The sequence below is a fragment of the Palaemon carinicauda genome, chromosome 13, assembly GCF_036898095.1.
Source record: "Palaemon carinicauda isolate YSFRI2023 chromosome 13, ASM3689809v2, whole genome shotgun sequence".
In the NCBI taxonomy this organism is placed as follows: Eukaryota; Metazoa; Arthropoda; class Malacostraca; order Decapoda; family Palaemonidae; genus Palaemon; species Palaemon carinicauda.
Genome location: NC_090737.1, coordinates 16898124 through 16923822, shown reverse-complemented (window position 1 = coordinate 16923822; position 25699 = coordinate 16898124). Strand labels below are relative to the sequence as shown.

At 36.7% G+C, this 25699-nt stretch overlaps 1 protein-coding gene across 3 annotated transcripts in view; it reads left to right on the top strand.

Moving 5' to 3' along the window:
- Positions 1-24605, top strand: part of LOC137652190 (SWI/SNF-related matrix-associated actin-dependent regulator of chromatin subfamily A containing DEAD/H box 1 homolog) — a 96454-nt gene extending 71849 nt beyond the window's left edge. For all 3 annotated transcript variants that reach the window (XM_068385406.1, XM_068385404.1, XM_068385405.1), the window contains exons 13-23: positions 2725-2860; positions 7337-7474; positions 7714-7821; positions 8829-8939; positions 9427-9596; positions 10576-10720; positions 11523-11616; positions 18229-18346; positions 18559-18741; positions 20901-21007; positions 21125-24605. In XM_068385406.1, coding sequence (XP_068241507.1) covers positions 2725-2860; positions 7337-7474; positions 7714-7821; positions 8829-8939; positions 9427-9596; positions 10576-10720; positions 11523-11616; positions 18229-18346; positions 18559-18741; positions 20901-21007; positions 21125-21300 — 1486 coding nt within the window. In that variant the 3' untranslated portion in view covers positions 21301-24605. The remainder of the gene's footprint in view (positions 1-2724; positions 2861-7336; positions 7475-7713; positions 7822-8828; positions 8940-9426; positions 9597-10575; positions 10721-11522; positions 11617-18228; positions 18347-18558; positions 18742-20900; positions 21008-21124) is intronic.
- Positions 24606-25699: the final 1094 nt, after the last annotated feature.

The following is a 25699-nucleotide window of genomic DNA, read 5'->3' as shown; positions in this document are numbered from 1 at the left end:
AGTACTGAGTACCTGCACGACAGATGGCGCTGTTGAAGTACACCCCCTACCTGCATAGCGATCGCTGGCGGATTTTTTACGTAGAGTTTTCTGTCGAGCAACAGAGTTGCAGCTTATATAATCACCGGGTAAGTATATTCAAAAATTTATTTTATTATAAAAATAACATTTTTCTTCTTGTTTGTGTGTTTATGATTGTCATCGTGATGTCGGCTCCGTGGTTAGACATGCAGCTGTGTTCTGGCAAACCTGGTTAAGGCTAGGCCTAGTACATGATCTGTATAGCTGCTGCTGGGGACATTCCTGTTTGTAGAAATTCCCCTGTCCTGAGTATAGGGGAGTGTCTTTTGGTGCAATGGGCTGAGTTCACGAAGAACCTTAGAAGTTGAAGAGGGATTCTTTGGAATCAGTTCTGGGTACCCACAAACTGATCCCCAAGAAGCTCTGAGGCTTCTTTCTCCCTTCTTCAGGTTTGAAGGCTGCAGCACGCTCTTTGTTTTCTCCATCCGGAGCAGTGTTCTTCAGTGGAGGGAAAAAGGAGGAAACCCCTGCCCTTCCCTTAGGGAGTTGTTTGATTATCACAGCAGTATTACTTTCCTCTAGCAAAGGTAATAGCCCCCTCCCCTGTCCAGCTCTCGCCCAAGGTTCTCTCGCTGACGTAACCTTTGATGACTCGCAAGGGACTGGATTGTTGTGTGTTATGGCCGGGCCTGGTTATAAATGGTGCTTCTTCAGCTCAGAAGTTTCTGGAGACGTTTGCTTCAGCTTTACATTCTCCAATGCTGTACAGAAATCTCTTGATTGTGGTCAGGAAGTTTGTATGAGTGGCCTTGATTTTAGTGCTGCCTATGACCTTGTTAATCCTGAGGCCCTTATTTTCAAACTCAAGCAGTTGGGAGTGGGTGGGTCGTTTCTTCGCATCATTATTGAATTTTTAATTAATAGATCACTAAGAGTTGTTGTTGGTGGACACCATTGTGAGTATAGGAATGTGATATCTGGTGTTCCTCAGGGTAGTGTTATGGCCCATTACTTTTCATACTATATACACATGACATGTGGTTTGGCCTAAAAAACAAGCTTGTTGCATATGTAGATGATGCTATATTCTTTGCATCAATTCCATCTCCTGAATGAAGATCTGGGGTTGCTGAATCTCTTAATAGAGATCTAGCTAAAATTAGTGCATGGTGCAAATAATGGGGTATGAAGTTGAATCCTTACAAAACTCAAAGTATGGTTGTAATTAGGTCAAGGACAGTGGCTCCTCAACATCCGGACCTCAGCATTGATGATGTTTTTTTAACTTTGCATGACTATTTTAAAATATTAGGTGGGATTCTTGACAGCAAATTTACTTTTGAGGAGCACAATAGGTCTGTATCTTCTTTAATTGCACAAATAATTGGCTTATTTGGAAATTCTTTTTAGATTTTTAGTGATCATTCTATTCTGAAGAAGTGTTTTGATTCTTTCATTCTACCTTGTTTCGAGTATTGTTCTCCTGTCTGGTATTCAGCTGCTGATTCTCTTAATTTGTTGGACAGGAACTTATGGTCTATTATTCTCTCCAGTCATTCTTGGCCTTTCTTTTGACTTCTCTATCAATACTGGAATACCTAGCCTGCTCTACCTTGTAATTTTCATTACAACTTTCAACAATCAATTTCTGTCTTTGTCTCCTTTTTATAGTATCCTAAGTATCATTTGATATCCATGGTTTTCTCTTTGTAACTTCATATCAGGAAACTTCACCACCAACTGACTGATATATGTTCTTAATATCACACCGTTCTTCATTATTGGTCTGGTCTTCATCTCTTAGTCTTTGACTGCAAATCAATTCCTACATTCAATAGCAAAGGTTTCTCTATGCTCATCTTTTAGAAGCGTAGTTGTATCAAACCTAGGTATTTTACAGTATCTACATTTCTGTTGGCGGTTTTCAGTTTTAATTCCAGTCTGGCAATGAGGAGCTGATGATCACTGCCAATATCTCCACCTCTATAGCTTCTTACATTTCTCAGAGTCTTCCTTCTCTCTTTATTCATGGCTATGAATAAAGGTGAAGTCCACATATTTTTGTGGATGTCCTTGTGCTGGAAAAGAGTACCTCCAATAACTAGATTATTTGTTAAATAAAATCTTATAAAGTGTGCCCAATTTTCATTTGCAACTTTGCCAAGACCCTCAACACCCATTACATTCTCTTTACCTTTACATAGTTAGGAAAAATACAAATTACTTTTAAAGAATTTTGATTTTTTCCTAGCTATTCAAACCCGAGTCATTTAGGTCAAAATTCCCTCCTCAACACCTTTCTCAACCACCCCTCTCAGTCCTGAGGCAAAAGGTCATAGGTGAAGCGATTTCGGCAGGAACAGAGGCGGGGCTCCTCGCACTCTCTCCCACTTGTTGCCTAACTATTCTTTAAACGATTCAACGGCCGTCCAGCTCACACTGAAAACATGTTCCCTACTTAATGGACTCAAGTTTGTATAGCTTGGAAAAATACATTTACTTAAAAAAAATATGATATACAGACCTTCCCTTAAACTAAAATCTAACCCAGCTCAACTTCTTAGTGTTGAAGACCTTAACAAATTGTCTATCATCGTCATCATTATTACTCTTTGTTCTTTATTTTAACGTAATGGTTTGATTTATCCTAGTTTTAAGTGGAGATGCATTGTATGATGTTAATTTTGAATTTAATGTTTTCAGGTACAATATGGTTACAAGTAGTGCTGAAGACCGAGGGCTCTTCAAGAAGCTTCGATTTAATATAGTAATTTTAGATGAGGCTCACATGTTGAAAAACATGGCTTCACAGCGCTACGAGCAACTAATGAAAATTAAGGTATGGATAACCCTTTAGTGAATACAGATCTTGTTCCAATTCGATTATAAACTCAATAGCTGTACGATCAGCTCTGCTGACCCGGCTGGGGGCAAAACAGCTTATAATGTGTGGGAGAGCAAGGCCCAAAACCCCTTTCTAGTCCCAGCCGTGGCCTTGACTGGTCAGGCCACTACCAGCATTTCAAGTTGACTTTTGTGATGTTTTCTTCTGCGCTTTCTCTTTTTGTGTTCATGTTTGCTTTTTTGCAGTTTTAACTTTGAAGTTCTATCACGGAGCTATCCCGCGAGATTTGGAAGTGCCCGGGCTATAACAACCAAGGTTGTGGCACTTATATGAGACGCAATGACGTTGACCCCCACTCGACCTGCTCTCCTTGCAAAGGCCAACAGTGTTCTTTCTTTTCCATGTGGCCAGAATGTAGGAAGTTTACCAGGGGCATTGCATAGAGAATTGGAGAGTTTTTCTGTGGATTTGTCGACTCCTCTTAGGGATGGTACCCTCTTGTCAGGTTTTCCCCTACGAGGGAAAGTGTATGTATGATGAGACATCTGATTTTCGCTTCCATCGTATGATTCAAGAAGTGTTCCTTCTTGAGTCCTGTTTGTGGTAGGGTCTTCCCCCCTCCTAAAGCGTGAGTTTCCTTTTTAAAACGACAAGGGTTTGTATTCGTATTGGAACATATCGTAAATTTTAGCAATTTTTATTTTTCTTAATATGCAAACCTTAGTCCTTGTAAGGTTTACTGCCTACCTCAACTTACCTGGGTCCTTCAGAATTGCAATTTGAGCTGTTGGAGAATTGGCTAATCCCCCTGCATTGTTTTACTCCCAGCTTGGTTAACGGAGCTCATATTTAAAAGGACCCAGGTTTTTATATTTAGGAAAAAACAGAATTTTTACGAATAGAACTTACCTGGCAGTTATATATATATAGCTTTAAATATATATATATATTATATATATATATATATATATATATATATATATATATGTATATATACATATATATATATATATATATATATATATATATATATATATATATATATATATATATAATATATATATATATATATATATAACTGCCAGGTAAGTATTCATAAAACTGTTTTATCATAAAAACTTAATTTTAATAAAATTTCTTATTTTTATACCCACCTGATGTTTATATTGCTTCTCCAGAAGCGTTGTTTAATCAATATTTGTTTGGAAAATTTTAAAGTTTCAACGAATACATGCCTTTAACACATGAATGGAACTGTCTAGTGGTAAGGGTGGAAAGCTGCTGTTAATCCAGTCTTCTGTCTCAAAGTCGGTGTTATCCATCCTCTTTGTGAAATCAGTCAGTGGGGGAGGAGTTTGAGCATGTATATGAACATGAGGTAAGTATAGAGATGAGAATTTTTTTTATTAAATTTTATTTTTATTTCTATAAATCTTCAGTGATGTTTGTATTTCTAACTCCTACACGCTATTGTAGGTGGGGTGCAACTGAAGGAAAGTGAGAGATAATTTCAAGTACAAGTAATGCAACTAGGTTATGGGTTACTAACCTGGTCTATTTACTTGTCTAGAATACTTTGATAAACTGTTTTAACTTCAGTATGAAGTACGGAATTCCAGATTGTTTACTAGGGTAAGTAAAAATACAGTAGTGTACTGTAGATTAGGTTGTTAAGATAATGTTTTGCACACATATTTTGTATGCCATTGAGCTGCTTCTAGAAACTTTTCAAAGAAAGATTTCTACGAAAAATCGGTAAAAGCGTACATGAGTGGGGCAGAGCGCCCCTCCCAGTATTAGAACTCACAAAATACGTAGGGTTGGGTTAACTTTAGCGTTTAGGAAGAATGCTTCAGTATTCTATTAGCCCAAGAGCTCCAACAGGGAATAACAGCCCAGTGGGGAGAGGAAACGAGGAATTAAATAAACTGCAAGAGATGTAATGAACAATTGAAATAAAATATTTTAAAAATGGTAACAACATTGAAATAAATCTTTCATATTTTAACTATAAAATCTTGAAAAAACAAGAGGAAAAGAAATAAGATAGAATAATGTGCCCGAGTGCTCAGGCAAGACAATTCTACCCCAAGACAGTGGAAGACCCTGCTACAAAGGCTAAGGCACTACTTAAGACTTGAGAGCAGTGTCTTTCTCCCGGAAGAGCTGTATATCATAGCGAGAGTCTCTTCTACCCTTATTAGAAGGAAAGTAGCCACTGAACAATTACGGGAATGGGACTTTTTGGCACGGATGTTTTAAATCAAAGAAATTATTTATGCTTATATAAAGTAAATAAATAACAAGAAAATTTTTAAAATTCCAATTTATTTCTCCATCAAACTTTACACATAAATACCTTATTCTTCGAAATGAAAGAAATTATTTATGGTTATATGCAGTAAATAAATAAATTACTACATCTGTCAAATACGTGAACGTAGCCATAATGTACAAATTTCTCTCTTCCTGTTTTACGTAAAATTCCCGTAACCATAATGGGCTAAATACGGATATTTTTGGAAACTTGAATCACCATTAGTCACAAAGAAGAACGGTTAACTTGTGAATTTGTGATTGAGACAAACGGAAAGAAAGCAGGAAAAATGAAGGCTAAGTAATTTCAACTTTGTTTGTGTGGATAATAGCACTTTTGTCGTTGCGTACTTACTGAAATTTTCATCAAATGGTACTCAACTCTAGAAGCTAATTTGTTTCTTAAATTATTCAAACAATCTTAAAACCACTATTAGAAAACAAAATCTATCTGTCTGTTAATTTACCTACTATATATCTAGTATTGTCTGGCCAATCAAAGGACCCAATAACACACTAGCGGTAGTATCTCAACAGGTGACTGGTGCCTTGGGCCAGGTGTTGAAGGCAGTGGTGTAGAAAAGACAATCTACCTTCAAAAAATCTTTCTATTCATTGTAAATTGATTATATAATTTTTTTTAAGAAATTTATTTTCTAGTGTTTTACTCTAAATAATAGTTCAATAAAGCACTGTGATTCTATGAGTAAAACGGCTTTCTATTCAAATTGAAGTGATTATGCGATTGTGTAATAATTCCTCCATAGATGGCTGTTATACAGAAATGTAAAAGAAAATATTGTTGTTTCCTTTGACACAAGAAGTCTACTACTGTATTCTGTATAATTTTCTCATCTGATCTTCAGATGAGAAAAGGAACAGCTATTTCTAATGCCAATACAGTACAGTATACCTAAATGGAATTGAATAGTGGGCTAACTTATTTTCACTCAAAAAAGACAATACAGTACTAACTTGAAATATATATATATATATATATATATATATATATATATATATATATATATATATATATAATATATATATATATATATATATATATATATATATATATATATATATATATATATATATTAGAAATGAAAGTATTATTATGTAGATATGATAAGGAAGGAAACAAAAAAGTAAATCTTTTTGTTTGTCATTGTGTTTACAGCTATCAGGGTTACAAATGTGATCAATGTTATAGATATTGAGGAAATTTCACAAGATATGTGAAATGCAAGTAGATGATGGTGGAATTCAGAAAACTGTAACAAAATAAATGGAAGCTTTACATATATTGAGACATGTTTTGAGTAATTATTCAAGAGTATAAGATTTTATATATCATTTTTTAATGGATTTGACTAAAACAGCAGCTCTCGGCAATTTGCAGTGCTGGCGTAGTGTTCTGGGTGGCAAAAGGGATAGCCTTTGGGGGGACAATTTGATCATGTATGCCAACATAGAAATACGCTAAAATAGCCCTTACATAATCGTGAATAAAGACTAGAATCGTAAGTGTGATGTGGTGAGATGTTAGGAAAGCTACATCTCTTAAGCTGACCGGTGTCTATAGGGGGAGTAATGCCTCGCGTAGGTGTGATTCTGCATGGGAACATAAATGCAACCAAAATAACCTTTACACAATCAGGAATAAAGGGTGGAATCCCAAAGTCTTCATTGGTTGGCTGAAGAAAGGAGGTTTTTTTTTAGTAAAATATCCGTAGATGTGATATACGACCATGTATTGTACTCGTTGTTAAGATAAATGAAAGTGTTTAACTATCATATGATATATATATTTGTAAATGTGTCCAGTACATCATACACTATTGTACCTGGAGTATTTTTAATGTTCAGCGTATGTCATTGTAATGAAGAGGTTAAGGGCATGAATTATGTCGAAGTGAAAGATTATAGGAAAAGTTTTGAATTCTGGAGAAGCAATGAGAACATAAGGAGAGATTCACAGAAGTACTGTAATACAAATGACTAAAATTTTTGGTTTTTTCATATGCTATATGGCTTGTGAAAATTTCATGGGATATCTTTGAAATTTTCCATATTGTAGATTTTGATGTACAGTATTCTTTTTATTGTTAGAGGCATAGGAATCTTTCTTTGTTAATTTGAGCTCTTACTCAACAGGGAGAAAGACGTGTCCTATTAACTGGAACTCCGCTTCAGAATAACTTGGTAGAGTTGATGTCCCTATTGATATTTGTCATGCCCCAGCTCTTTGACAGCAAACGAGATGAGCTGAAAAGAGTGTTTGCCATGTTCCCGGTAAGTTTGACAAAATTGGAAATAGCCTGTACAGTATTGCAAAACTTGTTTCACTTAGGAAAATCAAGGGATTTATGCTTGTCATTCCTTGTACTTATCTATGAATACAGACCTTATTTTGAAGGAATACTCTTTTGAGAACTTTTCATACGTGTCAAAAGATAGTTTGATCCAGAAATGCTGTTGAGCAAATGATATTTATTTTAGAATCTGACAATGAAAGTTTCTTTAATTATCAGAAAGGAGAAGAATCGTCTAAAAACAAATTTGAGCGTGAGAGGATTGAGCAGGCCAAGAGGATTATGAAACCATTCTTCTTACGACGATTGAAGAATGATGTCTTAAAGGTAATAGTTATGTTATTTTATTATGAATTGGTATATTTATGAAATAGTAAAGTTAATGAATGTAAATGCTTTCTCGTGTATTTTTTTTTTATTTACTGCGTATGGTTTCATTTATATTAGTTTTACTACTGCCGTTACACCTGATCAATTACATGTTACTTGGAGAGGAATCATCAATCACAAATAATCATAGTGATAGTTAATAATAGATAAGACGTCTTGCAATGCTTGATTCCTTCTTTCTCTTTGAGAAGACTAATGTTTATTTTCTTTGATCATGTGTTTAGTTGTATTTAATCATACTAGTCATATAATAGATTTCTCTGTTTCCTCTGATATTCTTCAACTTAATATTTGGAATGTGGTTTTTTTGATGATTGGATTTTACTTATTTTATGTATAGTTTTACTTTGATCACGTGGCAACATTGTGTACATATTTAATGTTTACACAATACCTTAATATATTTTTCTTTTATCGTTCATTCTATTGTTGTATGTAAGGCTATGTACTTTGTTATAGTTATTGCTCTTAAGGTCTGTAGAAGTAAGAAAATTATACTATCATTAGGTTTCATGTTGTTGTCAATCTCCGTGTTATCTTAGCCGGAAATAGAAGTACAACTTTTATTTTCATTTGTTTACTAGAGTTTTTACTGGGCCATAGTTAAATGGTATGCTGGTGTAGATTGCCTTACATCGAGATCAGACTTTCTTGTCTGTTCAGAAAAAATAGATTTAAATAGAGTTTCCTTGGAACTGGTGTGGACCCCCGAGCAGCAATTTTCCTTCTTCTTTACACTATAATCGCCTAATAGTCTTGCCAGGTTTATGAATCATAATCTTTATATACGAGTATCCTTATTCATTTGGTGGCATCAGCAACCTCATGTCTACATTAATCATGTAGCCTAGTCTTCCCAGGCTTTTTGCCTGAAATAAAAGAAAATTCCCTTTTATGACTTGAATCTTTTATATAACTTAATGCAAATTAAATTTCTTAAATAGGATCTCCCTCCGAAACACGATAGAATCATTAATGCTCCAATGGCGGAAAGGCAACAGAAGCTTTACTCTGAGACAGTGGATATTCTAAGTAGGAAAGCTCAGCAAAATAAGGTGGGTATGCAATAGCTTTTTCAATACTGATTATACATGAAAGTAGATTTTTTAAACTTGAAAATATGGATAAGGGACATTCATGAAGTACTGTAGAGGTAGTTATCCATGTTTGCAACATTACTTTTCCTTGTCTCTTTTTCAAAGAATATTTTTGGAGTGTAACAACACTCGCCTTATATTTCTAAATTTTATGTAATATCTATCTAGCTCCAAGCTTCCTGATTTTTGGGGGGAGGATACTAATTCATTTGCACCTGAATCGTTGGTAAATTTAGTCAAGTCATTTTTCAATTCTTGCAAAGGTTCTGACAATTGTAAATAATGTGATCGACTATAAAAAGATTTAAATTAAGAATGTCATTTTGACATATTTTTGTTTTTTTCCACCTTTTACTTTTTTATTATGCTAATTCAATATATCTTTTTTTGTTTAAGTTTTCCACCTTTTACTTTTTTATTATGCTAATTCAATATATCTTTTTAGATAAACCTAGAAGAAATAAACCTACAAAAACTGACGGAAATTGAAGAGCTGGAAGCCACAGCCAATTTCTCAGGGAAAGGAAAGAAAGATGGCAAACAAGTTGAATCCGATACCAGTAGTAACATGGTCATGACACTTCGTAAGATTGCAAACCATCCTTTACTTGTAAGGTCTGTTTGCCCTGGCTATCTTGAAAACCTTTGTAATTTCTTTACCTAAATGATAATAGATTTTGATAGAATAGACTTCTGAAATATTTTTGTATTGCCTTTTTAATAAAGTTTGTATGTCAATTCATTTGTAAATATTTAGAAAATAGATTCAGCTACTGATAATAAACTTAAACATGTACAGTATTTGATAAAATTTTGATGCATAGGAAACCCTTTTGAAAATTTTTCGGGTGTTTCTCAAAATCAAAAGATTAAGGTAATAAACCAATGTATGAAACCCTTTTAACAAAATTTGCAATATAAGATTTGTTGCTATAGATTCCATAGGCTAAGTATTAAGGCTAAACTATACTAAAAATATTTTTAAAAAGACTTGGGTAATTGTTAAAAATAGATAAAAGCATTTGTTCATTTACAGAAAAGTGCTGCTGTTCATGTTTTATAAAAGTGCGAGAGACTGTCTTCAAAGGCTAATTAGTTAACGGTCCTATGAAATAAGAAAGACTGGAAACACACTCTCTCTCTCTCTCTCTCTCTCTCTCTCTCTCTCTCTCTCTCTCTCTCTCTCTCTCTCTCTCTCCTCTCTCTCTCTCTCTCTCTCTCTCCTCTCTCTCTCTCTCTCTCTCTCTCTCTCTCTCTCCTCTCTCTCTCTCTCTCTCTCTCTCTCTCTCTCTCTCTCTCTCTCTCTCTCTCTCTCTCTCTCTCTCTCTCTCTCTCTCTCCTCTCTCTCTCCTCTCTCTCTCTCTCTCTCTCTCTCTCTCTCTCTCTCTCTCTCTCTCTCTCTCTCTCTCTCTCTCTCTCTCTCTCTCTCTCTCTCTCTCTCTCTCTCTCTCTCTCTCTCTCTCTCTCTCTCTCTCTCTCTCTCTCTCATATATAATTCTGAGTGATAGTTTATTGTTATCTCTTATGTATTTACTTAAATCATCATTAATTTGCTTTTGACATTTTGTGATTGATATGATTTTTGTATTTACAGATCTCACTATGATATGAAAAAGATAAAAGCAATAGCTAAAATATTGAAAAAGTCCACTCATAGAGACTCTGTTGAAGAGTACATTGTTGAAGATTTAAGTGTGATGTCAGACTTCCAAATTCATAAAACCTGCTTAATGTATTATGTAAGTATGATTGCAGATATCGATTTGTACTTTTTTTTTTTTTAAACGTCTGCTTTTGTAGATTTGGCAAATTTTGTAACTATTTTATTTCTGTTTAGGTTTGGAATTGTCAGATTTTATATGCTGGTAGTTGTATTCCCTTATTGACTTGTTGACAGTTGCAAATTTTGTAGATTTCTGTTTCTATTATGACTTAATAGAAATTGCAAATTTTGTAGGTCTCTTTCTGATATGATTTAATAGAGACTGCAAATTTTGTTAAGAATTCTGTTTCTGTTATAGAAATTACAAAATATATATTGAGTTCTAGTTCTCTTCTGTTGTTCTGGAAATGGGAATTTTTTTAGGCACTTATGAATTAAGAGTTTTATTTTTCTCATTTCATCATATAGGGCATCCTGCAAAGTGTAGATTTTGCCTTATTTTCAGTATATTCTAGAGAAATGTTGATACATCTGTCTCTCACCTTTAAATTTATCATTGCCTGCATTTACTATTTTGCTCATTTTTGCCTACGTAAAGGATGACAAATGTGTTGGAATTCTGTGTGTAGTGAGGGGGAGCTGAATGGAGGCCTTGAACCAATACCAGTTTCTATACTCTACTTCTCATTATTTTGTAATAATTGTTATCCTCTTTGCTCTTAATTTTTTGTTCCGCATGCATTTTTCTGTTCGTTTTTATTGCAATAAATCTATAATATTTGATTTTATCCTTGGACTTGAATAATTTTACTGTTTAGTTTATGTCTCCTCGATTTGATGCTTGGAGAATTTAATCATTTTTAAATATCTTTTAATAGCCAATCAAGGACTACAGTTTAAAGGATGAGCAGATCCTTCATTCAGGGAAGTTTGAAGAGCTTGACGTCCAATTACCCAAACTTAAAGAAAAGGGTAAGACTGTACAGCTTATATGTTGAACTTCAATACTGCCCATATATAGAATAGGTTTTGAAAATATTTTTTGATTGGGAATATAACTATAATTTTCAATATTAAACTTAGCCGGTGATTGTATAAGCTGCAGCTCTGCTGCCCGACAGAAAAACTCTACGTTCAAAATACGCCAGCGATCGCTATGCAGGTAGGGGGTGTACATCAACAGCGCCATCTGTCGAGCAGGTACTCAGTACTCAATGTAAACACAGAAACAATTTTCTCTCTGTCGTGCCACCGGCAAGACCTACTAAATTCGCTATTGCTTACTGGATTGGTTTTCACATATTTTGGTGAAGTACACATTTCTAGTTTTGAGCTTTCGCTATGCAGGTGTTTTATCTTCATCTCAAAACTTGAACTCGTTTTGGATAGATTTAATTATGGTGACAAGGAGAGTATGGACTCTCTTTCACTTTTAAATGGCCGACCCTTCCCTTAGACGGAAGTGTGTTTAGGTTTTTAGTAATTTTGCTTAACACGTTATAGATCTATATATTTTATATCTCTCCGCCTTTATTAGGCCTCTTCGATTAACTTTCCATTTATTATAAACATATAAAAATAAATTTTTATGTTTTGTTATATGCGACCTTTCCTGATAGTAGGCGGTCCTAACTTGGAACCGAAGTTAATCAACGTTGAGCCCGTTATATCGTATTTAGCCTTTAAAGAATTTAAAACTTTTTAAATTTAATGTTTTATGAAAGAATTTCTTTGATAGTCTTCGTACTGTTTTCAAAGATGAACTAACGTTTAGTTTTTTAGACTACGCAGTTGTTGACGTTCAGGACGTTCAACATGCGCTCTATCGTTACGATAGAGAGAGAGTGTATCACGGTTTCACTTTGCAGTAAGAGTAAATCGATTCTGACGTTTTGTTCATTCTTTCTTAGCTTAAATGTTTTAAATTCTAATTTAAAGGAACTTTTTATTTGAAAAACCTTTCAGTTTTTTCCTTTAGTCAAATAACATGTTTTTTTTTTACGATATATAATTGGGCTCTTCTCTTAGGTGCGAAATCAAGAGAGAAAGAGAGAGAGAGATAGAGACGGAGGGAGAGAGAGGAGAGAAAACGTTCCGTTCAAGCGGGTAACGTTGTTCTCGTGTTACTCTCGTCCCTAGTCTCTGTACGGGGAAGAAGGTAAAACGTTTCTAGGGTTTTATTCTTGTCCCCAGGCTATGTGCGGTGAGAGATTGTAAACGTAGTTTATTTGAACTAGTGTTTAGTCTCTTTCCCAGCCACTGAATTTTTTATCTTTATATATGTTTTCTGTTTTTTGCTAGTATTAATGAGCTGCATTATACGACTGATTTCGCAATTACTACCTTTTAATGAAGGGTAGAATTGCGTGTTTCAGGTCGAAATCAGTAAAAGTTTCGATTTCAGTGAAATAAGTGCAAAACAGAAAATCGATAAAGTGATATGCGCAAAGTGTTACAGTGTTGCGTCCGAGGGTTCGTCTGTTCGTGCCTGTCGTTCACCTAGTCCGGGACCTCTTGCAAGCTCCCAAGCCCAGGGGAGAAGTAATGTCGAACGACTTATGGGTTCGAGAGGCCTTGATCAACGAACAGACGTTTCCCTCCGTGGTTTCGGGCGTATCTACCCAAGATCGCCCCACCCACACAAAGACGAGAGAGCCCATTTATTTCTCGTCTGCGGAAGAGGTTTCTCGTAAGAAACCATGGACCTAGGTCTCGCGGCTTATTAAGCGCAAGTCGGTCCCTTCCTCGCAAGTCCAACGGCCCAGTTGTAGCCACTGGGTCAGTTCGGACTCGCTGCAGTCTTCCGACGACTGCTCACCTCCTAAGAGAGGCAAAGCGGTACCGCATCAGGCAGTCACACCGTCTGTTGCCGCACCTGCTCTTGTAGACCCTAAGTGGTCTTTGCTGCAGACCATGCAGTCTCAGTTAACGTCATTGATGCAGGACTTTCGTGCGGAGAAGGTTGACACCAACCTCTAGCCTACAACCAACCACGGTTGTGCATCCTGTGGACGCTGAGGCGACCTTCTGCCGCACTCCAGCTGAGAGAGTCCCGCCACCCATGCGTTCCAGTGTACCCTGCCAGCCGCATGTTGACGTTCAGCAACGCACGGAACCTTCCGTTGACGTTCGCGAGGTACAACAACAGTCTAAGTTGTTTTGTTTTGACGCGGTGCGTCAACCTCCGCATTCTAGAGTTGTTTTGACTGCTCAGTCTAGACAGTCAAAGCAGTCTCGAGTGGACACTGTACGTCCTCACGCACCTGTTGTGGTTGACAGTTCAGTTGTTGACAGTTCACAGACTGTCAAGCAGTTACATGACGTTGCCTTCTGGTCTGCTACTAATGCTCCAGTGAGAGACTCACTGAGGTAACCTAGCTTTTATCGGACAAGGTTCCTGTAGATGAGGAAGTTGCTGTTCTCCCTCCTACTGATATTCCCTTGAGGACTCTGTCAGATGGAGAGGAGCCTTAAGCTGCTTAGCCTCCTATGGACTTTAATTAAATCATGATGATTTTTTTTAAGGATCTTCGTCCGGATCTTGTAACTGCTGCTCCTCGTTCGCCTAAACGTCAGAACTTACACTAGGCCTAGCTACTTCGAAGCCGTTGTTTTTAAGCTAGTGCTCTCTCGCTCTCCTAGAGAGCGCTACGTTGGCTAGGTGACTGGTTTTTGCACCAGGAGGAATTTTTAGGGATACAGCCTTTGATTTCCCTTCTTTTAAACTGGCTTATAGAGCGAGAGTCTGATATGACACGAGAGAAGTTCTCGGCTTGGGAGTTCATGCCTCTGCCCAGATAGACTTCTCAATTCTGGTAGACTCTCCCTGGCGCCTAGCCAGGAGACGCTCCAAGTTGTTTACAGGTCAACTTCTCAGCTTTTGTCAAGCCTTTGAAGTTTTGCTGTACTATTAACACATAACAAGGCTTTCAGGGATGGTAAACGGTTCCGCCTCAGTCGCTAACCCCGTCTGTTGCCACACCTGCTCCCGTAGACCCTAAATGGGCTTTGCTGCAAGCCATGCAGTCCAAGCTTGCGTCCTTGATAGAGGACTTAAATGCGGAGAAGAACCTTCTGGCCAACAACCTTCCAACCGGTCGGTTGTGCGCCCTGTTGACGCTGAGGTAACCTACTCGCGTCTGCCAGTTGAGGTGGTTCCTTCTTCTGGCCAACAACCTTCCAACCGGTCGGTTGTGCGCCCTGTTGACGCTGAGGTAACCTACTCGCGTCTGCCAGTTGAGGTGGTTCCTCCACCGATGCGACCCAGTGTTGGTTGCCAGTCGCACGTTGACGTTAAGCGACGCTCGGAGGTGGTTGTTGACGTTCAGGACGTTCAACAACCAGCAGAGGTGACTTGTTGTGACGCAGTGCGTCAACCTCAGCAACCCGGTAGGGTGTTGACTGCACAACCCAGACGGTCTAGACAGTTTCGGGTTGACGCTGTACTTCCTCGCGCACCCATGGTTGTTGACAGTTCACAGACTGTGCAGCAGTTCCATGATTTTGCGTCCGGCTCCGTCACGCATCCACCAGTGCGACCGGATTCAGCGAGTCAGACGTTGCCCACTCCGTTGCCGTTTCCTCATCAGTTTCGGATGAGGAACCCTCTGTTGAGGACGTTGCTGAACAAGACGATCAGCCCCCAGCCCTGCTATCCATTCAGAAGATGCTGAAGAAGGAACGCTGCTCAGTCAGGTTGTGGATGAGTCTGGTAGGGACACTGTCATCCGTGGATCAATTTGTGTCACTAGGAAGACTACACCTCCGTCCTCTTCTATACCATCTAGCTTTTCACTGGAAAAAGGACAAGACGCTAGAAGCGGTCTCGATCCCGGTTTCCGGAAAGATAAAGTCTTGTCTGACTTAGTGAAAGGACTATATCAACCTTAGAGAGGGTCTTCCCCTGACTGTTCAGACTCCCAACCACGTTCTCTTCTCGGACGCATCGGACGTAGGCTGGGGTGCGACATTAGACGGTCGGGAATGCTCGGGATTATGGAACTCGAGTCAAAGGACAATGCATTTCAACTGCAAGGAGCTACTGGCAGTACGTCTGGCCTGGAAAAGCTTCAGGTCTCTCCTTCAAGGCAAAGTGGTGGAGGCGAACTCGGACAACACCACGGCTTTGGCGTACATCTCCAAGCAAGGAGGGACCTACTCTCTGACGTTGTACGAGATCGCAAGGGACCTCCTCACCTGGTCAAAAGGTCTAGACATATCACTAGTAACGAGGTTCATCCAAGGCAACTTGAATGTCATGGCAGATTGTCTCAGTCGGAAGGGACAAATAATTCCAACAGAATGGACCCTCCACAAGGATGTATGCAAGAGACTTTGGGCCACCTGGGGCCAGCCAACCATAGATCTCTTCGCAACCTCGATGACCAAGAGGCTCCCAATATTTTGCTCACCAATCCCGGACCCAGCAGCAGTTCATATAGATGCCTTTCTACTAGATTGGTCACACCTAGATCTATATGCATTCCCTCCGTTCAAGATTGTCAACAAGGTACTGCAGAAGTTCGCCTCTCACGAAGGGACAAGGTTGACGCTAGTTGCTTCCCTCTGGCCCGCGAGAGAATGGTTCACCGAGGTACTTCGATGGCTAGTAGACGTTCCCAGAACACTTCCCCTAAGGGTGGACCTTCTACGTCAGCCACGCGTAAAGAAGGTACACCAAGGCCTCCACGCTCTTCGTCTGACTGCCTTCAGACTATCGGAAGACTCTCGAGAGCTAGAGGCTTTTCGAAGGAGGCAGCCAGAGCGATTGCTAGAGCAAGGAGAACATCCACCCTTAGAGTCTACCAATCGAAGTGGGAAATCTTCCGAAACTGGTGCAAGTCAGTATCCGTATCCTCGACCAGTACCTCTGTAACTCAAATAGCTGACTTCCTCTTTTATCTGAGGAAAGAACGATCTCTTTCAGCTCCCACTATCAAGGGTTACAGAAGCATGTTGGCATCAGTCTTCCGTCACAGAGGCTTAGATCTTTCCAACAATAAAGATCTACAGGACCTCCTTAAGTCTTTTGAGACCACGAAGGAGCGTCGTTTGGTTACACCTGGTTGGAATTTAGACGTGGTACTAAGATTCCTTATGTCAGACAGGTTCGAACCGCTACAATCAGCCTCCCTGAAAGATCTCACCTTAAAGACTCTTTTCCTGGTATGCTTAGCCACAGCTAAAAGAGTCAGTGAGATTCATGCCTTCAGCAAGAACATCGGATTCTCATCCGAAACGGCTACATGTTCTACAACTTGGCTTTCTAGCCAAAAACGAGCTGCCTTCTCGGCCTTGGCCAATATCGTTCGATATTCCAAACTTATCGTATGGTTGGAAATGAACTAGAAAGAGTCTTATGCCCTGTAAGAGCTCTTAAGTTCTATTTAAAACGAACTAAACCTTTACGAGGCCCGTCTGAAGCTTTATGGTGTTCAGTTAAGAAACCATCTTTGCCTATGTCAAAGAATGCTTTATCCTATTTTATCAGACTGTTAATACGAGAAGCTCATTCCCATCTGAATGAGGAAGACCAAGCTTTGCTGAAGGTAAGGACACACGAAGTTAGAGCTGTCGCAACTTCCGTGGCCTTCAAACAAAATAGATCTCTGCAAAGTATAATCGACGCAACCTATTGGAAAAGCAAGTCAGTGTTCGCGTCTTTTTATCTTAAGAATGTCCAGTCTCTTTACGAGAACTGCTACACTCTGGGACCATTCGTAGCAACGAGTGCAGTAGTGGGTGAGGGCTCAACCACTACAATTCCCTAATTCCATAACCTTTTTAATCTTTCTCTTGAAATGTTTTATTATTATTTTTGGGTTGTCCGGAAGGCTAAGAAGCCTTTCGCATCCTACTTGATTTGGCGGGTGGTCAAAGTCATTTCTTGAGAAGCGCCTAGATTAGAGGTTTTGATGAGGTCCTGTTGTATGGGTTGCAACCCTTGATACTTCAGATCCTAGGGGTCGCTCAGCATCCTAAGAGGATCGCGAGGCTCCGTAAGGAAGACGTACTTAAAAAGGCAGAGTAATTGTTCAAGTCGACTTCCTTACCAGGTACTTATTTATTTTATGTTTGTTATTTTGAATAACTGCTAAAATGAAATACAAAATACTTAGCTCATAATAATGTAAACAAGTAATGCTGTTCTCTACCCACCCCCCTGGGTGTGAATCAGGTTATATAATCACCGGCTAAGTTTAATATTGAAAAATTTTATTTTTATTAATAAAATAAATTTTTGAATATACTTACCCGGTGATTATATATTAAAGGACCCTCCCTTCCTCCCCAATAGAGACCCAGTGGACCGAGGAGAAAATTGGTTCTGTGTTTACATTGAGTACTGAGTACCTGCTCGACAGATGGCGCTGTTGATGTACACCCCCTACCTGCATAGCGATCGCTGGCGTATTTTGAACGTAGAGTTTTTCTGTCGGGCAGCAGAGCTGCAGCTTATATAATCACCGGGTAAGTATATTCAAAAATTTATTTTATTAATAAAAATAACATTTTTTGTAATTTTTTATTTAAATGTTGTTTGTCGTTTCAAGTCAATTTAATAGTAGGTTTAATCTATTGCAGGTAGCCGTGTTTTAATATTTTCTCAATTTGTGATAGTTCTGGATATTTTAGAGCTATATCTCAAAATTCGTGGACATAAATTTGTGAGAATAGATGGTTCTACACAGGTGTCGGACAGGTAAGATATTTAATAATAATTGGATGATGTATTTGTAAACATCTTTAGCATTTGAATGAATGTTTTTCTTTCTTAAAGCATGAAGCCATAGTGATAGTTACTGAGAGGTATTTTTACCTAAAAGATATTTAGGAAGAATTCTGATTAATATCTGAAATAGCTTGCATTATTGAGGTGCTACAGTGCTAATTCACTTTCTCCATTTTCACCAGGCAAATGCTCATTGATTTATTCTCTGACAATGATCATCTCTTCGTATTTCTTCTGTCAACACGTGCGGGTGGTCTCGGCATCAACTTAACTGCCGCGAACACTGTTATCCTCCATGACATAGACTTCAATCCGTACAATGACAAACAAGCAGAGGATCGTTGTCACAGGGTTGGTCAAACAAAGTAAGTTATATTGTAGCTATTTTCTTCTGTCCGTGCTTAAATTGAATATATATATCTTTTAAAAATTAGGTTGGTAAGAATGAATGTTGATATCTCTCGGTGCCAGTCAATCTCTCATCTACAAGAAATCTAAGTATATGTGTATTTTGCCAGAGGTACTAGACAGAGGAAATAATCATTATCTAGCAACATCAGAAGAGCTGTATTATGTAATCTGGGGAGGCTTAACCCACAAGGTCTTCTGTGAAAATAATGGCAGATCCAATCAACTTTCAAATCTTAGGATTTTATTAGTCTGAAGTCTATGGTTCTTCCTACATTTTGGAAGTAACAGGTTATGATCATCTTAACCCCTCAAAATACATTTACTAGGTATCTACATTGTCTGCTCTCTTTGCCCAGGAGACTAATTTTTGTTATGACCTGCCATGACTATCTCTGTGAAGAGGGAATCTTTAAAAACCTTGGATATGCTTGTATTGCTGAAGAATAGTTGCAGCACTTCTTGACCAATGACTATTTCTGCCAAAGGGTAAGGATGAAGACCTGGGACAAGTAGCTATTTCTGAGGGAAAATGCTGTTCTATTTAAGCTGGGCTTTGTTTGAAAAGACAAGTTAGACCTTTTTTGATGTCTCCAAAAATGTCTAGCTTTAATCTGCAAAGCTTTAAACCAATAGTTATACACGAGTGTCATTCCAAAACCTGACTGGTTAATTCCTCTTTATTTAAGGATTGGCTTGCAGTTAGGTTAAAAGAAGAAATCTCCAAATACTTATCCAAGGGCAATGACCATTTGTATTCCTAAGGATGAAGGTCTTATGTATGGAACCATCTAAGTCGAGTAAAGAGCAATACGATCCTAATTCAAGCCCTTAAGCTTTTGATATCTCTCCGGTCAAGAGAGAGCATCCAGCAAATGGATGAAAATAAAAAAGAAAGATCTTGGGATCAGTTATAGCACTGACTGTAGGACTAAAATTGGTTTCCTTGTTGAGCATTTTAAGAATGTTCCCAATTCTGTTGGAGACAAAAAATTGGATGGGTGGCTTCAGAGAGCTCATACCATTCCAGTATGAATGAGAATACAATTTTCTTTTGGGGTATACTTTAGCACCAGTTGTAGCAGTTGAGGAAGGTGGGCAATATCTTGAGTCTTTGTAGATTGCACTTTATTGAGACATGCTTGCCATTTTTTCATCCAAGACCATCTCTTAGACTGGTGTCTTAGAAATTTATCTGGCTAGCTCTTGAAATTATGAGTAAATGCCTCCTTGCTTACTAACACATTCCCTAGAACCTGAATTCAATATCAATAGTGCTCTTTTATTTAAATTGAAAACCTAACCTTACCTAGTCTGTTGAATCCTTGCCTCACTTAGATCTCTATAATTCACCAAAATTTCAGGGACATGTATTAATTTTACATTTCCTAACCCATCTTTGAGGGCCAGAATTGATGTAATATACGAATGTATTTTCTTATCTTAGTATTGGAAGGTTTCAATAAACAACTTTGCATTTTTATGTAGTTTTAATTGTTTGTAAACGATAAGTAATTATTACATAACAAACAAAGGCCACAGATATGCAGACCCACATCCGGGCAGAATTTTTTGCTAATCATGTATGCCTGTATAAGTAGCTAATTCCTTTAAGAATGAAGGGAGAAGTTTATGTTGGCTTTCTTTACCCTAGTTATGTATGATTTGTTTCTTTATAAGCCGTACTGTATTTATCCCTTGAGCTAAAAAGCAAAGATTGTGGGGAATGTATTAAGATGGTAATTTGAAGGAAGAAAACCAACAGTCAAACACTTAATTATCTCATAATTAGATAGTAAGACCGATATGCTTTACCCAAAGAGGAGGAAATATTTCTTGTATCAGATTTGGAATTTCTTTTGATAAGTGATTATATTGAACATTTCTCTTTGTTAAGGGGGCCTGTTTATATGATTTGCTAAACCAGACATAAGCATTAACCACCACATATCGATGATACATGGAATAGCATAAGCTGAAATTTAGGATAGTTAATAATATGCAGCAGGGTATTGCACTGATTAATGGTTTGTGGCAGTAGATATTGTTTTATTTGATGATAATTAAATGTTGTTCATGAAGAGGCTCCTTTACTAAAGCTAGTTGAACTTTTCAGGCCAGTTGAAGTTATTAGATTGGTGAGTAAAGGTACTATAGAAGAAGGAATGTTGCAGATTGCTCAAGATAAATTGCAGTTGGAACGAGATGTTACGGGTCAGGGAGGTAAGGGTGTATTTATTTATTATGTGCATTTTTTATATGATTTTGAATGATATATTTCTTACAAATTATACACTCCTATTATGTTCTGATTTATGTTTCAATTTCCTTGTTTTCCAGAGGAGCAACAAAAGAAAGGCGATCTGGTATCTCTTTTAAAGGCTGCATTAGGTATAGGAAAGGTTGAAGCTTCTGGGAGTACAAAGAATGAAGATGATGAACACAATCAGTCTGGAAACAGTGCAAAGGAGTGTGTGGAGGATAGCGAACAGGACGAACCCGAAAGTGGAGAGTGAAGTGCCTTAATTTTACTCATTGTATTGATCATGAATGGTAAAAAATGGATGTATAGTATGTCTTCAGCTTTGATGTTAGTTATGTACATCACTTCAGGTCCAGAATTCTTTATAGATGAAATATGAGTTACTTTTTGGTCTCAACATCAGTGTGGACTAATACTGTGTTTATGTGCTAGGTATTTAATGATGTTTTAAGAAATTATATTTGTTTTATGTCAGTAGTATATGTCACCTGGATTATTGTTACTTTGCATTTGCAAAAGAGAGAGAGGTGCTACTATTTTGTAGTTAAAAAGATTTTAAAACAGGAATATGATATAAAGCAATAGTGGTGTACAGTATTTTGTCACTTGTATTCCTCAAAAACAGCAGAAAGGGTGATTTTTATTTTAAGAGGACAATAATTTATCACGAATCCTTTGGTTTATCTAGTGGAAACAAGAACTTGACTGTTTATCGATTCCTTAGTATTATTGGTAATATTTTAAGCTTGACGCACCATCAGGTAGAAATGAGATATATTGTAAAACCTCCTTATCTGCTGATTCCCCATACCCTGGTTTTGACTATCCACTGTTGAACGACTGATACAATTGTAAAAAATTCTGAAAATTCACTTAACCACATCCGCTAAACTGGAAACACCTGACAAAACTTTTAAATCGTACACCATTGCATCACCACTCAGAGAAAGCTGCTATAAAGTTGTTTCAAATAAAAGCTAAAAGGTTCCTACTATTCTTACCGCTTTTGTATTATATTTTCAATTTTGTTATTCTTGCATTTTTACTTTTAATTTCAATATGGTTTGTTCCTTATTCTACATTATTCACATTCCATATTATCCTTACCCTTATTCCATTTCTTATACCCTATTATCCTTTTTCCATTTTATTCAGTATTTCCAACTATATTCTCTACATTATTTTGATTTATTGTATATTTTAAGTAGATGAATTTTCTGTGTACTTATATTTAGATTTCTTTTACCTTAAAAAAGTGAAAATTAGTTTCACCCTCAGAATATCTGAATCTTTTCATATCACTGATCATATATTAAAATAATTTCTCTCATGCAATTCATACCATAAAATATTAAATAATTTTACACAGAGCTATAATATGTTTTAAAGCCGTATTAGGATTTTTGAAAAGTAAAATGTTTATAGAATGGATATTATATGACATGAACGCCAAATAGTTAGCATGTGTTGGTGATGAAGTAATTGCATATGTTTTTTATCACTGTTATACTATTATTATTATCATATAGGACAGTATCATGTTATTGCTACAGTAATATATAGTATGCAGCATTTATAATTGTTATACTCTGCAATTCAGTGTAGTACAGCATATCAAAAGTCTCGTAGTACAGTACTTAATTTGAGAGAGATAGAGGTGTGGCTATTAATATAGTATTGCCAATAAGAGATTTAAGTTTATAGTACTGTATTATATAATTTCAGTACAGTATATCAATATCTGTAGTGTATTATACTTTTAAAGTAAAATATTTCTTGCAAATTACAATAACATTTCTTACAAATTAATTGCAAGTGAGGGGAGGAAACATTCTTAAGAGGTAATATTATCCACAGAAGAATGCAACCTTAAAGGATGGGCGGCCATTTGGAACATAATGTCAGCGGATAAGGAGGCTTTACTGTATATATTGTTTTGGTTGTATTAATGATTTGTTTGCCAAAATTTAAATTTTTACAGTGTTATGAAAATATTCCACAATATTTATCCAATTCTCTAATTTTAACTAATTTATTATTCAATGATGAAAGGGACCTGGATTATTTTGGAAATTTATGTTTTGCTATATCTTTGCAATTTGCCCTACAAGTATTAATTGATTAATTAAGCTTTCTTTTGTCAGTGGTTTTCCACATAATTACAAATTCCAGAACAGGTGTTAATGAGATAAGTTTTCCCTTTTAATTTTGTATTTGAATTTTACATTGAAAAACTGTTTTTAAATTTATGGATTTCATTGTTTCTGTTACTGAAGTAAAGTCTGCAGAAGGTATTTATTTGTTTATAATGCTGCACAATTAAAGCACTTAGTATGTAAATTCTTAGACCAAATCATATACTCTTTTTTTTTTTTTAGATTATTCACAATTAAGCATATTGGAATTGATAATTATTATGGAGGCTACAGATATTTTATATTGATAACATTTACAAGAATAATATGCCTTTTATGTCATCAATATCTGCTGATCTCTCATGACGAATGCTCAAGTTTCACTTAAATGTCAATTTCTCTCATCTAAAGTTCAGTTTTTTTCTGCTAGCAACCAGAGCATTATGTTAGTTTTTGTACATTACTGTATTATACTGTATGGCAAGTTGATGTTTTGTAAATAACAAATATGTTTTAATATAAAAACAAAATGTACTTCTTGCCAAGCATTGGTTTTGCGGCAAGATTAAGATTATTAGTGTTACGTAACCATTAGTTGGAAAGAACAGAGCACAATGCACGGGATGTTTGTTCACAGGTATTTTCATAGTTATTTTTACGGCATTAGGCAAAGGGTTGGTCCTAAGGTATTGCCTCATTGCATGCCAAGTTTCCTTCAGAGTCAGGAACTTAACCTTGGAACTCTTACATGAGGTTCTCATTCTTTGGAACTTGGTTTGTATTAAAGGAAATTTACATTTTTACTGAAGCATAGGTTGATATACTACTTTTTTTTAATCTCATCTATTTTTGCGTATGGCAAAGCTCGCCACTTTTTTTGGTTTATCTTAAATGAATTGAGAAAAAGAAATAGGTAATTTGGATACATAGACTTGAGGTAATGTACATAACTTGAAATATGAAGTACAAATCATTTTTATGTGATATATTTATTTATTGGCCAGGAAAAACAACAATAAATCTATGTTGCTTTAGTTATTGTAATGAAAAATAAGAAAGTGTTATGTAAGCTGCGTTGTATCTTTTGTCTTCATTATCACAATTTTGTTATGTTTTTGAGTACAGTATCTATCCATATGAAAATTTACAGTAAAATGGTCATGGGAGGAAGCTTAGATTAGAATTGAATGAAATTATGAGCAAAATTTATGTGGATGCTAAAAGTTGTAAATATTTCACTGTAGCCAGTTTCTGGTCAGGGAGTTTCCATTTAGAAGTGTAGGGTGATCATTTAAACCAAATACTGTACACATTGTTTTTTATTCAATATAAATATATACTCATAAAATGTGTATCTTCACTTGTATCAGTATGTGTGATGTAAGCCAATGAAATTTTATTTTTAATAAAATAAGTAATCCCAGTCAATGTATTGCTCTAGCTCTCTTTGAATACAATATCTTCTACCAATAGAGTACTGTACTGGAAAAATCTAAATATTCAGAATACACGATTAAGCTTTTCCATTTTTGCATGTTGGAGGCTTCAGAACTGACTGCAGCAGAAATTTGCAGATTCTTCTGAGCTTTTTGGTTTCCGGTAACGAGTATCAAGAAAAGTATTTAGGCATAGTCTAGGATGTGCTAATGTTTGGGACAGAGAAAGCCTCTACAAATCCAAATTTAATAAATTTGATGAGCCAATTTTTACTTAAGGAAATTTTTTTTTTTTTTTCATGCACAAATCCATTAATCATGAGTTGCTGATTCTTCATGAGAAGTGGTATCTTATCCCTCTTCTTTCCCCACCTTCAAGCAACAGCATTCATCAGACTTTCCCACCAATACGAGAAGTATTGCAATTCGAGTAAACCTCCCTAGGGTACTAAACGTCTATTCACCATACGTGAGTAAAGAGTGAGAAGTTTCTATAAGATTTTAAGATTAATTTCCCGTCCAAAGAAGATTTCTATAGCCCTTGGAGTGTTATCCTGAGATGTCTCGCTTTCATTTTTGCCAGGGTCGGTTAGGTATTCCTCATAGTGGTGGAAAACTTAGAGTTACTGCAGTGAATTGTAGTGCTGCCAATTCTCTCCTTTCCTAGGACAATCCTTCTGGGAACCCATGACTGCTAACCATTAGGAATTTTATTTATCACCTGAGACAAATTCATCTACAGTACAAGGTAAGCTGTTTGTAACAGTAAGATACCTTCATTCCAATTCTAGAACAGTAGTCCCTAGTTCCAATATTAACCCTGGGAACAGGCTACAGTATGAAGTAAATCCTTTCCAAATGGGGTCTCAGAAGAAATTTTTTGTCAATAATGTAGCTATATCCTGTCCTAGTTCCAATAGCATGTATTTCTAAAGATACCTGGTGGTTGTTGGTGTTTTTTTTTTTTTTTTTTTTTTTTTTTATCTTGGCAACTTAGCTGTTTCAAGTGCATATTTTCTTATTTATTTGGTAAGTGTGCCCTTGTACAGTTTGAAACCGTGCGGTTTAGAAATCAGTGTAG